This window comes from Pieris napi, chromosome 1, assembly GCF_905475465.1.
Source record: "Pieris napi chromosome 1, ilPieNapi1.2, whole genome shotgun sequence".
NCBI lineage: Eukaryota > Metazoa > Arthropoda > Insecta > Lepidoptera > Pieridae > Pieris > Pieris napi.
The window spans coordinates 12,990,669-13,007,893 of NC_062234.1; the positions used below are offsets into that span (position 1 = coordinate 12,990,669).

Consider the following 17,225-nt stretch of genomic DNA (forward strand, 5'->3'; position numbering starts at 1 on the left):
TTGGTTTCAAAAATTATCGGCACTGGTCTATGACGCTTAGTGCTAAGTTAACATTTGGAAAATATCGCCCTGTAATCTTTAACTTACTGATACAAAAGTAATACTTTTAATAGACAATAAACATGATTAACTTGAAAACAAAATACATTTATTAAATAAAATACATTACGGTGAACATACATTTTACACTTCAACGTTACTAAAAATTTTTGTTTTTATCTTAATTTCATTTTAAAAAATACGTATTCGCTTAGCAACGCCTTTTTTTTAAACTGATCTGCCTACTACTGAATATATATCGCTCTGAATAAGTAGCGTTTATTATGTTGTTTTCGCGAGAATTCGAATGACATTTGGAAGTTTTTGTTGATTTTGAACTGTTTTTTTTTCGATTTGGCCATTTAACAATTTGTATAAGATTTAAACTTTATGTTCTTTCTTTTCGGTTCCCATTTATTCCTATATCCATGCGTATCTAAATACCAGTCGTAGTTTATTCCTTAGAGTCGTAGATATTTCTACACAAAGCTACACTAGCTTAATACATCTTTTTTTGTGGAAGACTGTTTGAAATAATTTTGAGACCATATTTAATACGTCATACCGGCTTACTTTTAGGACTGTACCGTAGGCCGTTTACACCCTACCTACCGGAAACAGAATTAAAAAATGTATTGATTTGAATTACGTAATTTATAGGTAACAAAATGGCGGCCATTCTACGACGCAACACTAGCGCCATCCATGGTATTACCTCAAGCGTGACGTGTATTCTTCTTCTAGCGTCTGTGTTGGTGCATTTCGTCGTACGATGACGGTAAATTGTTAAGGAGTTTTTTCTTTAAATGTTACTTTTGTGAAAATCTTACTGCCAAATATTTTGAAGCGTTTGTAACAAGTAACGATACGTAAGTTGGCAGGAATTGCGCAGAAATACTTCGAAACACCATTATATTTATTAAGAATTTTATATAATTTATGTAATTATTTAAATAAAACATTAATTAATAATCTTATCCGCAATCTTAAGGCGGTGAGACAAATGAGAGATGACAATGACATGCCCAATAATTTGACAGTTCAGTACCTACATTAAGCCCACAGATTGCAATGACGATTATAAATTTAAAGTATAACTAGACGCAAAATCATGTCAAGTTACGTATATCGTACCGATATAAGACATTTCATAAATATTGATGTGATCCTTTTTGTTTAAAATAACTCAATTAGTTTTGAACGCTATAGCAATTAATTATATTTTATTCTTAGTTTTAAAATTGTAATGTTCCATCTATAGACTATACGAATAATCTTTCTACAAGTGTTTCTATGATGAATAAATGTTGAGTTAGTTTCCTAAGCAAAATGTGAACGCTAATTATGTATTTTAACTTTATAAATATGTATGAGTAACATTTTGGTATGGAACATTGTGGTGGTATAAGGTTGTTACCAGCGTTTTTGTCAATGGTTAACATACTAGAGTCGTAGCTAAATCGAAGATATGTTTTATGTGTTAATTATTTATTTTAATACAGAACCAGACCTTTCGAATATCAAGTTCTTTAACTCTTACATCCAAACTAACAGAGATAGTGTTATTCGAAAAATTTCTTGTTATGGTACTTTAATTCCCAATTGGAATATATTTTTAATTTTTACAGAATAAGCTCTTACATGCAGTCTGTGTTCGGTTACACTGCATAAAACTGTAATTTGTTATTATATAAAGTATGGTCAATATGGTTTAAGCAGTATATTTCCTTTAAAATTATCAACCTCTGTACATATGAAACTGCGTTATTGTACATGGACATAACACTAAAGTTATACGTAAAAGTAGATATTGTAACGTAGGTAGTAACTGAAATATTAAATTATACATACGTTAACATTATTTGAAATATTAGAATAGATTGAAATTGTATTGGGTTGGTTTTCTAATTTTATAATTGTTTCTTTCGTAACAAAAAAGGCATTGAGTAATTTAGTCCCTTTAGTCAGAGGCGATTAACCAAGTAAATGAAAAAATGTTGTTATTCATTAAAAACAACGTTATATGTAAGATTTAGGAACCCTTTTAAGTAAAAAATACTTGTGTTAGGGTTCCTAGCTATTCCATAACATTTATTTTTTCAATTACATTTTTTTAACTGCTTACAACTCGCGTGAGTGCACGAGTGAGTGTGTTGGTACGTGTATGTGAATTATTCTTCTGATAAAAACTAAATCGGTCCTATTTCACCGATTACAACTCGTTAATAGCTTTGTCAATATGAATTTCCTTCTGGATAGCTGGAAATCTTCCACAGTTCGTTTCACAGCCACTGGAGGGCGTCGCTAGGAGATACGACATTTCACTACCCCCTCATGAAAATGGGTAACCATTTTTTTGTAGCAATGGGGACGTGAGTGATCATTGTGTCCGGTTCTAAGTCATGCAAGTTTTAATTTATATAGAGTAAGAAATTCATAGTTTGTACTCCAAAATGTTTAAAATTTGAAAACCAATCATTCCTAGCGAACCTAGTTATAATTCTGTAAAATACATTTTTGATATCACTGTACATAGTCACCGTATTGCGTCAATTGTGTACAATTTTGACAATTTACTTGTTTTGATAGCCAATAAAAAATTGATTTTCTTGCACAGAACAGAATTCACTACGAAATTTCGATATATCCTTTTCAAAACACTATCTCAGATCTTCCTATTTGCGATGTACCTCAAAAATTCCAAAGCTATTTCCAAGTAATTTGAGGGCCTAGATCGAATGTTTCTTTTATTGAAATTATTAAGGTTTATTTGATTTTATAACTCGGATTAAAACATTTCTGCCAAAATTGTCAATCTTATTCAGCTGTCAATATAGTTACTATATTCCAATCTTTCAATATATTATTGAATTAATTTTTATTTTTTATTATTGAAATAATTGAATTATTTATATAATTAAATTCGGTTATTTTTATATTTGTTTTTGCGCCAGTCTTCTTTCTGATATTTATAATATGATGCATTCTGTTTTGCGATCGCTGACAAAATTGATATATTTATAGGCCCTTAAGATAATATTGTGCAAAAAATGTTTAATATAGTTTTCAGAAGCGCAACATGAAAGTAGGTTTACGCAAATTCCCAGGAAATAAAACGTAGGCTAGATTTAAACTTAGCAATAAGTATAAAATCTATAAGTATTATGTAAACTTGACTTAAAAATCAAGTATTAATTTCTCATGTTTCTTGGAAAACACTTGGTTTTAAAAAAAAACATTTCAGTTAGTAGTTGATCGTACAAATTTACCATACATATGTCATAGTTATTTAACCCAAGAATATTAATTTAAAAATCTACGGTGTGATAATATAAATTTGAATTTAACCTGAATTATATTCTAAAAAATGTTTGTAAATAATTATAGTAATGTAAATAACTTGTCAGTGTTATTCAAACTATTATTGTACAAATAATTTTGGTGATTCTGTATGCAATAAAGATTTCTTCGGATGAATGGTGTTTTTAATCTTTGGCTGATATTTGAAGTGAAACTTCTTTAGGCGCATGAGTATAAAATGTTTACGGATGAAACGCAATAAAAATAATGTTAGCGTCACAAAGATGTGCCGCGTTTTTGTCAAAGAAAAAGGTGAGAGCGATTGAGACCAATTAAGAGAGAGTGAGAAGGGAGAATTACCTTATAGAAATTCTATTTTTAAAATTAATATTTCGTAGAGAAATTACGAAATATTAGTATTTTATGCAAAACAATTTTGAAATCTCAAATGACGAATTGTAAATTAAAATGCCACGTGTTTTTATTATCAAAGAAATTAAATTAACAAATTAAATTTCTATTTTGTATTAATTTTCGACACTTAATATTTTAATGACCATTCATCAAATTCCTAAAGGATTTTTATTTTTATTTATTAAAGTTAAATTTAGAGATAGCTAGCTAGTAAAAAAGATAATCTGGAATGAATATTCTGTAGTACCCCGTACGCTTCATTAATAGATCTCCCTCCGACGGTGTGTAGGATACTACTAATAAAAACCCTACGAAGTTCTAGTTAGCCTAAAATGCCCATCATGTATGGTCAAAGAAAGGAAAGAACCGGTACTCTTTTCCATGTTACGAAGTATTCCACTTTCTAGCTACGGCATACATAGGAAAATAAAACGATTTTTGATTCAACATATTTAATATTTCAATTTAATAGACTATTTCATAATACAGCTTAAAGTATTTTCCAATTCAAAAAGTGCCATTCGTATTTAGATAAAAACCCAGATTAAAACGCGTTTCATTATCACAATACCGTGCTACTAATAACCAAAACATTATCCATACAAAACCCATTTCTCTATATAAAAAAATAAATAAAAAAAATTGTTCTACTTATTCTATATTCATAACGAACGGTTATCCGTATCATGGTCTTGTTGTTTAATTAGATTCCAATAATGTCCTTTTTGCTTCTTCAATTGATCATGAGTTCCCATCTGTAAATTATGCAATGTGTTAAATGTAATTAAATTTTCCCGCCTTTTTAATAGACATTGTCAATGTTAAATATATAGCTATCTCGCTCTCTAAGGGTATGTTCCGATATACACTGCGAGTACTGTATAGTGCTCCCACTGTTCAAAAATTCGTTCCGCTATGGACTGCCAGTATACAGCCGCAGCGTCCTAGGAAATATATGACGTCACAAATCCCCGCTATACTTCTACTGCGAGCACTGGCGTTTTCGAGGTAAGGTACTCGCAGTGCTTTGATCACGTGATCAATCAAAACCATTTGAATGCCTAACGGCTGATATAACTTACAGTTTAATAACAAACATTTAAAATTCTAACTTACTTTCTTTGTAGTATTAATTCAATTGACAGTTAATATTAATATAGATTTTTTTAATGCGATAATACTCCAATAATAGTTTTTCTTGTTGAATTGAAAAACTTTGATGCACTCATTTGAAAACTGTGTCGAAAAACGAAGCTGACTAGTATACTGGACTGCGTTCCGTTTTAAATTGTAACCAGTATAGCTGGCTATAGAGAAACGGTTTCACAGTATACTAAATTGACGGTACTCTGTACAGTGGTCGCAGTGTATATCGGAACATACCCTAAGACATCTGTCTCACACACTGTTCGCCCTCGTTGTTTGTTTATGTAATCGGAGGCAAACGGGCAGGAGGCTCATCTGATGTAAAGAGATACCGCCCGTGGACACTCACATTGCCAGAAGGCTTGCAAGTGCGTTGCCGGCCTTTTAAGAATTGGTACGCTCTTTTCTTGAATGACCCTAAGTGAGAAATACTTCAGTGGGCAGCTAGTTTACAAGTATCAAATAAAATCACAAATAATTTGTCCGTTTTATTTCTTCAGTAAGCTAATTATGAATTGGGAATATTTTCAAAGTTTAAAAAAATATATTTTCATCTTAATCAGAAATATCAAAATTATATTTAAGGTGGTACATACAGATACCGGCAAACATCTTGAACATTAAAAAAGAGAGTGGAGGAAAGTTTGCGCAGCGCGGGGCACAAACATCAACTGATTTACCAATCACGCGATCGACACGTCACTCTCCCGCCGCCGCGCACCAAAGTGATACCTAAAAATCGCTTCTGCGCAGGCGAGGACATTTGTTCAAGATGTTTGCCGGTATCTGTACTGATAATTGTATGATAACGTCATATATATGTAGTTGAATAGGAAACGGTGGCAAATATTTACAGTCACCAAACTTTGACGTACACGTACTGGACGTCATTTGGCGTATACGTCTTTGTAGAAAGCACGAATGAAAATGATTAAATAATGTGAAGGGAAAAAATGCAATAGTAATTTTTTTTTTTTCTTTATGCTAAATAAATGCTAGTTTCTAATGATACAAAAATCTTTAGTAAAGAAATCAAGAGTTAATACTCCACTTACTTCAACAACCTTTCCTTTGTTTAGCACCACAATAACATCCGCATTCATAATTGTCGACAGTCGATGCGCGATCACCAACACTGTGCGCCCCTTCGAAGCTGTCTCAAGCGCCGTCTGGACCACTTTCTCACTCGTTGCGTCTAACGCACTGAAAACAAACGAAATTACTATGTTTATACGAAAATGATTGGATTCGATTGTTATTGGTCTATTTTCCACGCCAACACGCGTTGACATGCGACAGGACACGTCATATTACGTCCAACTAATCCCATTAAAAATATTTAAAAAACGTGTGTGTACTTATGTACACGCGTTAGAAGTTATACTTCTTTGGCGTAACAAGAAAAAATCTTTTTAAAATTTTTATTCTACGTTTGTAGAAAAAACTACACTAACAATAGAAAAAAATCCTCTCAACATTTTACCCTAACGCGCCAAAAGAAGTATAACTTCAATACTAAAATGTTGACTATAGCTAACTTCAGGGTGTCGGTTTTTTGTGACTGTGTGCGAGCGCATGGTTAAATTAACTCTCATCATTTTTCCCGAACACGCCACAAGAAGTATTACTTCAAAAAAAATTCAATTTAGTGCACTAAAACATCATTTTAGTGCAAATTAAGAACCATTCCACCATCTTCTATCTCTGTGTTTACTTTTAGTATAAACATTGAATTACCTAGTAGCCTCATCTAGTATCATAACAGGTGGGTCTTTCAAGACAGCTCTGGCGATAGCAATGCGCTGCTTCTGCCCTCCGCTGAGCGACATTCCCCTTTCCCCTACCATCGTGTCGTACCCATCCGGGAAGTTGCGTATGAACTCGTCCGCGTTTGAGGTTTGTGCGGCCCTGTATACCTGAAAATGTTTACATTATTATCTATTGTAAACAAATTTTTTTGCATTTTTTTATGATGCAGCATACAAAAATACATACAACCCTTAATTTTCATCTACCTACTACGATCAACCCCTATTTTTTATTTGTTAGTTAAGAACTTATAACTTGAACTCTGAGGTTTATTTAGAGAAAAATCACAGAAAAACTAAAAAGTATTCATTCCGGAAAACCGAACATTCTCTGGGGTAGCATAGCAAAATGTTCCATGTTGGTAATTGGTATGTACTAAAAAGGTAGGCTAAAATCACATTAAGAAGAAACGAAGTTCGCGAGAGCAGCTAGTATTATATATTATTTTTAGGCATGCGTGTGACTGCTAAACACCAACTCAGGTCCATAATCTAATTCGTAGGGGCCTCATAGCCTAGCGGTCTTATTAAGTGGCAGCTAGGTGAGGGGTACCGGGTTCGATTCCCGGTTCGAGGGCAAGATTTAATTTAAATTTGTTCTCGGCCTTTGGGAGGGTTGTGCGGTACCGGGCGAGTGCCTAAACCGTACATGGAGGACATGGTCGAATTTCTAAGACAAAAAGCACGAATTATAAAAATATTATACTTGACGCTGGCTAGTGCACAAACCGTGCCAGAGCCATAAAAAAAAACTAATTCGTATTTCAACTGTTCTACGCTGTCAAATGTGTCAAACTTCATACAGAAAAAATCGTTTGACAACTATTAAAACTAGATTTAAGTTTGATTTCCACATAATCTTACCTCTGCATCAGTTGCATCCGGTTTCCCATAACGAATATTTTCTTTAACCGTAGTTGCGAACAACACTGGCTCTTGGCTAATCAGCCCAATGGCGCGACCCCGAAGCCAGTTCCCATCCATCTCGCGTATATCCACGCCATCTATTGTCACTTTACCCTTATTTACATCGTAGAACCTGTAATTTTTTTAGTTTCTTAAATATTTTATAGATGGCGCTTTAGACAATTTTACTATAGAAGAAAATCCTTGGTCTTGGACAAAGATTTTGTTTTGTGTTTAGTGCCTTCTGTGTCTGACACATGGTGACTTTTTGGACTTAAGGGCTACCAATTTCTTGCGATGTTTTCCTTCACCATACAAGTAAGTAGTAAAAGCGCACATTAAATCAAACCTCAGATAAGAGTCCCAGGCCCAAGCTACTCATTTTCATACAAATATAATCCAAAAATACCGATCGGTCCTCCCAAAGACAGTTTACAAAAACAGATTGACTATCGATCCATTGATCGGTTATTGAGTAGTAGAAATGGATTGAAATATCAATCTCTCGTATTAAAAATTGAATGTGGATTGAGTATAGAAAGCGACCATAAGACAACACTGCTCTTATAACATAGTCTTTCATACAATTTTAGTTCTTTCTATAGAAATAAACCATAAATTAAATGCATGTACAACTTACGAAATAATTTGCTAAAAATAATTAAATTAATAAATTATACGTATATTATATATATATATACGTTTAATATATATATACGTATAATATATATATACGTATACGTAAATTACGAATTCGATATTACTAAGGAACAGCAGCTGTAATAACACTTTCTATAGAAAAATCACGGTTAGTATTTTGAATATAGAAACCGGATAGTAATAAATTACCTCTCCAATAAAGCGGCGATAGTAGACTTCCCATTTCCGGAACTACCGACTATTGCAACTGTCTTCCCCGCTGGTATTTTTAAATTGAAGTTATTTAATACAACCTGAAAATCATAAATAAACATCTCACACAACAGAAATCTATCTTCGGTAACGGTTGAAGAGACCGTAGTATCATACGCGTATGACCCTTGTGTCCAGTATAATGCGGAAATAATTTCCTATATTTGTACTTCTGTATAATATTTCAATTAAATCCAAATATATCAGGGTATGGAATTCTCGCATCTTCATGGTATGGACACGGTGTCCAAGGAAGCGTTCAAGTATTACGTCACGCAATTTTTGGAGATTATTGACACACTCCCCCATGTAACGCGCCGTAACGTTTTTCTGTACCCAAGTACAGTAAAACGTTTCATGACCACCTAGTGACTCTTTATACCTAAAAGTTACCATCATTATGTAGTGTAAAGTACTGGAAAGTCAAAAATAATATTAAAAATAACGCATCATTCGATCCCCGCCCCGCATGGTAACGTTTTTACAACTTCTTGATGATGCCAATTATATTTAGCAAGAAAATATTAATTGATTATATAAATGACAATATCGTAAAACAAATTGTATTTATTGCCAGTTCTCGTCAGTTACACGCCCTTGATTTGAGAACTGGCAATAATTTATATTTAGAAGCATTTAATTTTTCAACGTACTACTGAATATATGAATATTTTGTTTTTTGTGTTTAAGAAATACTTACCGCATCGGGTCTGGTCGGATATGCGAAGGTGACATCTTTGAATTCTATATCACCATGAAACTCATGATATTTGATTGTCTTTGTTCCAGATGTGTCCATTTGAGGCTCCTTGTTTATGTACTGAATATTTATTACACATATTAATATACACAAACCTTATATATCTTATAGTGGGTACCATACATTATAGATACACGCTAAATCATATTGTTTCTATACAGATGCTAGAAATATTTCATGTTTTTTTTAATTAATTAATGTTTTCTGTGTGGCATATTTGTTTTATAGAACAGGGGGGGGGGGGCAAACGGGCTGGAGGCTCACCCTAATGTTAAGTGATACCGCCGCCCATGGACACTCACAATGCCAGACGGCTCGCGAGTGCGTTGCCGGCAAATCTGCAAATCTTCATTAAAAGTGTTTTCTTTCTTTCTTTCCCTTAGAGGGCTTGAAAAATATGTAGTTTATTATAGTCCTACCTCAAAAACCCGTCCTCCAGCACTAATGCCCTTAATGACAGATCCAAATAGCAATGATATCTGTGCCACTGACCGTTGTATAGTCTGTGCATTCACAAGGAACGCCATGACGTCACCCGCTGACATCTGTCCGGTTGACATTAGGTGACCACCCAAAAACATTGTTCCTAGCACCATACTGAAATATTTTTATCATTTATAATATAAATAACTAATTTATTTGCTACCTTTTTGCGCATTTATAACTAGAAGTATTAAAAAAAAATTAAGCCGACTTCAAACAACTGTCAATATCATTAACTTGGTACCTATTATCTATGTTCCCTACAGAATGCGTGCAAGCACATCTCAAAAACTTAACCGATACAAACGATTAAATATACAAAAACGAAATTTAGCACACGTGCTTGAATACCTCTTTTTAATAATAGTCCGTCAATTCCAACTTTATCACAAACTCCTTTTTTAAAGTCGGTTAAAAAAAACAAGAATACGCAATATAACAAAAAAATTCAAGCAACCGGGTCGTTACTTATTTAAGGGCCTTACTCATAGTTCTCCATTATAAAGATCTATGCTGAATTATTTAAAACAAAGATCAGCCCATAGGTTTGCACAAACTTACTGCACAAATTTACATATTTAAACACACTACACTATTAACAATAGATAAGCGCATTTAGATCAAGCGTTTTTTAATATCTAGAAAGCATACAAAAAATATTTCGACAAAATTTAGCATTTTTGAAGTGTATTAAAAACTGATTTGTAAGAAATAACTTGAAGGTACTCCTATCACGGCATTAGATTTTTAGATATTTTTCACATAGCATATAAATAGAATTACCCATTAAGAAACAAATTAGTCCCCGCCTGGAATAGTCCAACGCCCAACCCCAGTTCCATACTAAGATTTGCAGCGGAATCGCATTCTTCCGCGAACATTTGCGCCTCATTCTCTTCACCTGCAAACGCACGCACTGTTCGCATATTGGAGATCGCTTCTTCTGCTACTAAAGTTGCTTTTTCTATCTAGAAATAAGTTTTTATTAGAATTGTAAACATATAATTAAATTCTCAGTATTTATATATATAATATAAATACTGACATTATTTCGGGCAGATCCCGTTGTCAAATAATGGCGGGAGACGCGTAAGACATATGTCATTTCATAATTTGACACTTCGATAAATGATAGTCTAAAAATAAAGTGTTAAATTGTCATATATGTATATCATAATTTGTTGACAATCTACATCACCATTAGATATATTAAATTCAAGTTACTTACGATAAATGGATATAAAACAATAAACAAAAAAGGGACAAAAACATACAGCTCAGTGTCAGAGATATTCAAGTTTCTACTTTTCTTTAAGATTTTGCTATATTTTATTAGGTAATATTATAATATACCTAGTTCATAACTTTTTTTTAAAAATTTAATAAAATCGAACCTGAGACTGTGCTTCTCTGGATAATTTCCTCAATAGAGATCCAATAAAAGTCCCTCCAATAACAACTGTGGGTACACATAGCATTGTGAGACCCGTTAACTGAGGTGATATTACTAGGAGACTCACTGCCGAACCCACCACCTGCAAAGTACATTTAAAATTACATTCAAGGGTGTAAAGTAAATTAGCCTAACTACTAAAGTTTTTAAATCAATATTATTACTGAGCAAGGTGTAATGGTTGCAACTCCTTACCAGCATCTTGTAAAATTAAAAAGAGAGGCAGAGTTTCTTGCAAGTTGTTATTCTTTATTCTACACCTTTGATTTAAGAATTGGCAAAGGATTGGATTTTTTCTTCTAAGTATTATTAAATTCTTTTTCTTTCTTTTGTTGCGACTGAGGCGCAAACTAGCTGCTGTGGTCACTGGCAGAATGACCAGCGCTGTGGAACAGTCTGTTCCTCAGCATAATGCTGAGCCAGGGCCAATTACAGCCACAACACACACGCATTGCACACTTGAAAGGAACCGACAGGGAAAACGGAAAGTTTTGTTGATATCTCTCATTATATTTTTATTTTCTTTGATTATTGTTATTATGTGTGTTTATGCATGTGTGTTTTTGTTAGTAATAAATGTTATTTCTATGTCTATGTCTAACTAATAAATTATTTATCCACATAAATGTGTACCTGTGTAATAGCTCTAAGTCCACCTGATATTGTTTGCTTAAATGAACTCTTGAAGTCTTGTACATCAACAGTTATTCTGAAATGACACCAATATAACCATTTAGTTTCAATATTTTTTTTGCACACCAGCGTGAAAACCAATTTAAGAACATAGTAAGATAAAAATTAATAAATATATTTGAAACATTTCAATGATTTTTTAACAAATTTTTATAATAAGTGGCATAGCGCCAGTACATTTTAGTTAGCTATTATTTACACACCTATTAACTAATTCTCCAGTCCTTTCCTTATCAAAAAAAGCCATGTCTTGATTTAATATAGACACAAATAGATCCTGCTTCATTTGTGCCGCTACTTTTTCTCCTACTTGTGCTAACAGGTGTATATAGAAGAATGTAAATAAAGCCTGAAAAATAATATATTAATAATCACTTTACTAGACTACATTTTATTATATATATGTTCAGAATTTTTAGCTAAAGGATTTATGTAATATAAATGATTCAATATTTCGATCTTCAAATTCATTACTATAGATATTATTAATGTGTAAAATGAACCAGTAATAAACTGATAAATTACTTACCTGTCCAATATATAAAGAGACCATTTTAAAAGCCGGATATTTGATCTGTTCAATGAAATCTAGAGATGGATTGTGTTTTAACTCAGCTAATATATTAACAATCACTCCTAACATAGCTGGAATATAAATATTCAGGAACGCCACTGTCATAGCTGACTGAAAAGAACAATTTTTGTTTATTATGTATGTAATGAAAACATTTTTTTATTAATTACTGTAAATTATAATTACTCTTACATAATATTATAATTTAACAAGCCTTGCACTACTTAGTAGAATATAAGTGTATAGATAACGAACACAACATATTGTTTAAAAATATTAAAAGAAATTGTTATTAATAATAATTAGCTAGTTCTCACTTCCTTTCTCATACATGTATAGATAGATACTTACAGCTACTGCAGCAATCAACAACCATTTATGAGGTTTAAGGTAGTCAAAGAACTTTGACCAGTCAAACCTTCCACTATCATCAAGAACATTTGGTCTTCTTTGTATAATTCTAGAGTGAGTTGGAGCTTTACAAAATACTGTTTCACTTAAAAATAAACGTGCGCCTAATCCTACACTGATGCCTGTACAAAGTTTCCAAGGGGCGATTTTAAAAACTTTAAGTTCATTTTCTGTACAATTCTTTGAAATATATCTTTTGACCGCATCCGATGGTTTCGTTTTTAATAAGTTCAAGTAATGTCCATTACTCCTAAAAGCAGTAAGCCTGAAAACATTTTTAATATAATTGAAGAATTTCCTGTTTAATTTGAATGTAAAGTTATCTAACCACAACTTTGTTATATGAAACAATTACTAACCTTTGTCTTATTAATTGGCAGGACTGTGAATTTAATAAATGCCACATTGTAAACGATTTTGAAAATTGAATGGATAATTCCAAATGTTATGTCATCATTTTATTACAGGGTTGTAAATAAAAATTATTGTAATCAGTTCAAAATTGTTTTGAATTAAAATTTGGCGCAGAGTGCGTCGGTCGAATGTCAATTTAGAATTTTGTTACTGTCAAAGATCCAATTGATTTTTGGTAGTCTGTGCTTAAAATAAAAATGAGGGTATAGGTGGCGGTGTGTACAATAACACATAGTAATGAGATTGTATAGATGGCAGCAATAACGGCTGCAGAGCAGACGTATAGAATGCAAACTTAATTGTTCACAATTTATATAAAATAATATGATAATCAGTCACCAACTTAAAAAATACATTTCAAATTATAATATTAAAATTTAAATTATGGAACACATTTAGTGTTTAATTAATTATTTTTTTATGGATTTTACACGATTTTCAGAAAAAAATTAAAAACTAACATTTCATAAATGTAGATGAAATTTAATCTATGAAAAAACAATAACCAACCTTAAAATACAATAACTAACATATAATTATTATTGAAACGAGTCCCTTTTGGCAAGGTTCCGAAGACACTGGCAGCGTTCCCCCTCTGAATTTTGTTATGTACAATTCATTGTTTTTTGTTATATACATATTTGTTATTAGATACCTATTATTATCTATGGAAATATGTAGAATGTCTTTTTTTATAGTTACATTACTATGAAATAAATAATGACTAATTGCTATTAGTTGTTGTGACTTTATGTAACTTCACACTCATTTTTTGGTCTAAATTGACCGTACTAATAGGCAAAGACAATTATATTAGTTTTTTTAAATAATTAAAGTTTCAAAGACAATTATTGTCTTTGCTATATGTAATTCAGAGGAAAACGGAATTGGCGCAAAAATAGGATTAAAAAATCCTCTACCGATATTGTACTGGCGGTAAATAACATACATACAGGTATTTTAAAAACATGATATTTATCTTACCATAGTAAATAATTGAGATAATGTGTTAGTTTATTTATTTATTTTATTTATTTAAAAGTTGGTGTTAATATAGCGACGTGAAATGTCGTCGACTCACAATTGTAATGAAGTTAGTACCTTTTTATATCGAGACATAATAAATTCTATACCGTAGTGGAGAACAATAAAATCGATTCTCCCCTTAGCAATCACAGATGGTCAAGAGGAGAGCGCATTCTGATTCTTACAAGCCTTTTGTTTATTTCAAGTGGAGCGAACTTAATACGTTTATTCGTTTATTGCTGTTTTATTAGATTTTAAACATTTAAAATTCTGATACGAAAATCATTGTGCAGGCATCTGGTTTACGATACAACGATGATTCTTAATAAAATCCATATCTAATATATAAAATTCTCGTGTCACAATGTTCGTTCCCATACTCCTCAGAAACGGCTCGAACGTTTCTTATGAAAATTTGTATGTATATTCAGTAAGTCTGAGAATCGGCTACTATCTATCTATCAAACCCCTTAATGTTAGCGGCCGTGATTTGGACGCACTAATCATATACTGTAATACTATTCCACTTAGGGTCATTCAAGAAAAGACCGTACTTATTTTTTTAAAGGCCGGCAACGCACTTGCGAGCTCTCTAGCAATGGGCGGCGGTATCACTAAACATCAGATGAGCCTTCTGTCCGCTGTTATTAAAATAATATATAATTATAAATATATTTTACAGCTTATTATATGACTTCTGAACAAACTTGGCCTATAGGCTTGCGCATGCGACTCTCATCCCTGGAGTCGTCAGATTTAACCTGACTTTCCTGACTATATACGCATTAAACACTTGCTCGTACGAAGAAAACCAGCATGCCTGAGAGAGATGAAAAAGTTGACGGCATGCGGCAAAGTGATCACGAAACATAGAGAAAGACCCACACCAATGGTTGTAAAGCCACTGTTTATTTATTATAGGACGATCTATAATAAAAGTAGACCTGCAAATATTTCATTTCGATTTTAAATCCCATGGATTATGTGAATATGAAAGAATTAAATAAATTGTCTGTCCACATGCCCACTATTGTAATAATGGAAACCAATAACTAGCAAATATCGCCTAATACCATAATTTATTGTTTGTGGTGACATCGAAATATGCAAACGTTTAACGCCACACAGAATATTAAGAACAGTGGGTTTCATTTAATTTATCAATCAAATTTGTATAAAGTTTATGTTTTAATGATATTTTAAAGAAACAAGCATTTTAGTTTGTGTTATAGTGTATTTGGTACTTTTAACAATCTAAGTGTAATTCTACCGGCTCTAATCAAATATTAGGTACTGTGTACGTTTAAATATGTCTAACATACACATATTTGTTCGCCTGTGTTATTTGGTTTTGTGTGTTAAAAAACAGATACTTAAATTAACGTACGTTAAGCATAATTAATTACGTAAATAGCACCATCACATAACTCTTCCTTTCTTGTTCTCTTGGGTCTCCTAGGGAGGCTGTAGAATTCACTTACTCTACCCATCCGCTTAGCTCCTATCTATCTTTCTTTAATTATCTACTGTACAAGAATTACCTGTCCACATTGTAACCCTAACATAACTAAGAAATTATCGTGATTAATCTTCATGTCCCTTTACATTGTCTATTAAATATGTTTAAATTGTTTTTGTTTTGTTCTATTCTTTATGTCTCATTGTATATATTATATAGTTTATTAATTCACCATCTCATTTTATTTATTATTTTCCTAAATGAGTCATTTATAAAAAAAATATTTTTATAAATGACATACCTTACTTTACAAAAAACGTAACTCCTACTTCGAAGAGACACGCTTAGTCCTACTGTTATAAATTGTTCTGTGGTTACACCACCCTAAACGTAAGGGCGTGATGCCGAATGATAAGAGATTATTAACTATAGCTGATGATTCATATAAATTAAATGTGGGTTTAGATGGGCTTTTAAAATTTAAGTCAATTCGTTCCATTTAAACTAATTTTATGTACACAACTTAAGTTATATATGGTGTATATGTGTAACTATTCAGTCAAAACTTAGCGCTAAGACACACGGATGTCACAAAGTCATGAACACAATGCCTCCTGCTGATAGAGGACAAATCTTTGTTTTAATTTATTTTATTATTATTAATTAGTTAAGATGTCATGTGGAACATGGTGTAATGGTTGCAGATCCTTACAAACATTGTGTAAAAAAACTATGCGATTAAAAATTTGAAGCATTTCTTATGTATTTCTTTTTTGACGTTCATAGGTGTACATTGTGTTACGTATATGAATAACTTGATTTTGAATATTGAACAACAGTGTGGATATAAAATCAACCTATAAACTAAGACTTAGTAGAGCACATAATCTCGCCAGCGTGACATCATATCCTAATCCTATTACGAACACTTGTCCTATGCAAGTGTTTAATGAATCAGATTATAAAGGATTCGATTCCTGTGATAGTATTTTAGGGGACGCTAAAATTGTGCGTCGGGTGACATTTATAAATTATTGTATGATATTTTTTCTATAGTATGTAATATACCAGTTCCGTGTCATGCTAGTTTTAATATAGATTTAGACTCTCATCCCTGAGGTCGTAGGTTCGATCCCCGGCTGTGCCCTAATGGACTTTCTGTCTATGTGCGCATTTAACATTAGCTCTAACGGTGAAGGAAAACATCGTGAGGAAACCGACATGTCTTAGACCCAAAAAGTCGACGGCGTGTGTCAGGCACTGCCCTGCGATTCTGTAACACACTTTTCAAACTCACACAGCGGTTTTCGCATCGGCGGTCGCTCTAAAATCAGTCGTGAAGCAGTCATTTTATGATTTGGCATTCTGATAAACAATAAACTACAAGCTCCCACCTTTTTAGAATGCCAAATCATAAAATGACTGCT

At 32.5% G+C, this 17,225-nt stretch overlaps 2 protein-coding genes across 2 annotated transcripts in view; one reads left to right on the forward strand and one right to left on the reverse strand.

The window, feature by feature from the left end:
• The window catches only part of LOC125063196 (hemicentin-2-like), a 241,160-nt gene extending 240,221 nt beyond the window's left edge, over positions 1 to 939 (forward strand). Inside the window, exon 9 of the mRNA XM_047669500.1 lies at positions 700 to 939. Within this exon, the coding sequence (XP_047525456.1) occupies positions 700 to 815 (116 nt within the window). The 3' untranslated portion in view covers positions 816 to 939. The remainder of the gene's footprint in view (positions 1 to 699) is intronic.
• A 3,249-nt stretch (positions 940 to 4,188) lies between these two features.
• Positions 4,189 to 13,453, reverse strand: LOC125053483 (mitochondrial potassium channel ATP-binding subunit). Its single transcript, XM_047654826.1, has 14 exons — positions 13,259 to 13,453; positions 12,840 to 13,164; positions 12,444 to 12,599; positions 12,118 to 12,263; positions 11,855 to 11,930; positions 11,163 to 11,303; positions 10,552 to 10,736; positions 9,705 to 9,882; positions 9,226 to 9,345; positions 8,463 to 8,566; positions 7,572 to 7,746; positions 6,637 to 6,815; positions 5,955 to 6,102; positions 4,189 to 4,508 (listed from the first exon to the last, which is right to left on the reverse strand). Exons 1-14 carry the CDS (start codon positions 13,303 to 13,305, stop codon positions 4,416 to 4,418), a joined length of 2,073 nt encoding a protein of 690 aa, XP_047510782.1. The 5' UTR covers positions 13,306 to 13,453; the 3' UTR covers positions 4,189 to 4,415.
• Positions 13,454 to 17,225: the final 3,772 nt, after the last annotated feature.

Excerpts from the sequence above, each read along its gene's own strand:
- LOC125053483 (XM_047654826.1), bottom strand. The coding sequence starts at position 13,305 with ATGTGGCATTTATTAAATTCACAGTCCTGCCAATTAATAAGACAAAG. Across the intron at positions 12,264-12,443 it reads TCTCTTTATATATTGGACAG|GCTTTATTTACATTCTTCTA; the intron begins GTAAGTAATTTA and ends ATTATTTTTCAG. Across the intron at positions 7,747-8,462 it reads ATCGCCGCTTTATTGGAGAG|GTTCTACGATGTAAATAAGG; the intron begins GTAATTTATTAC and ends AAAAAATTACAG.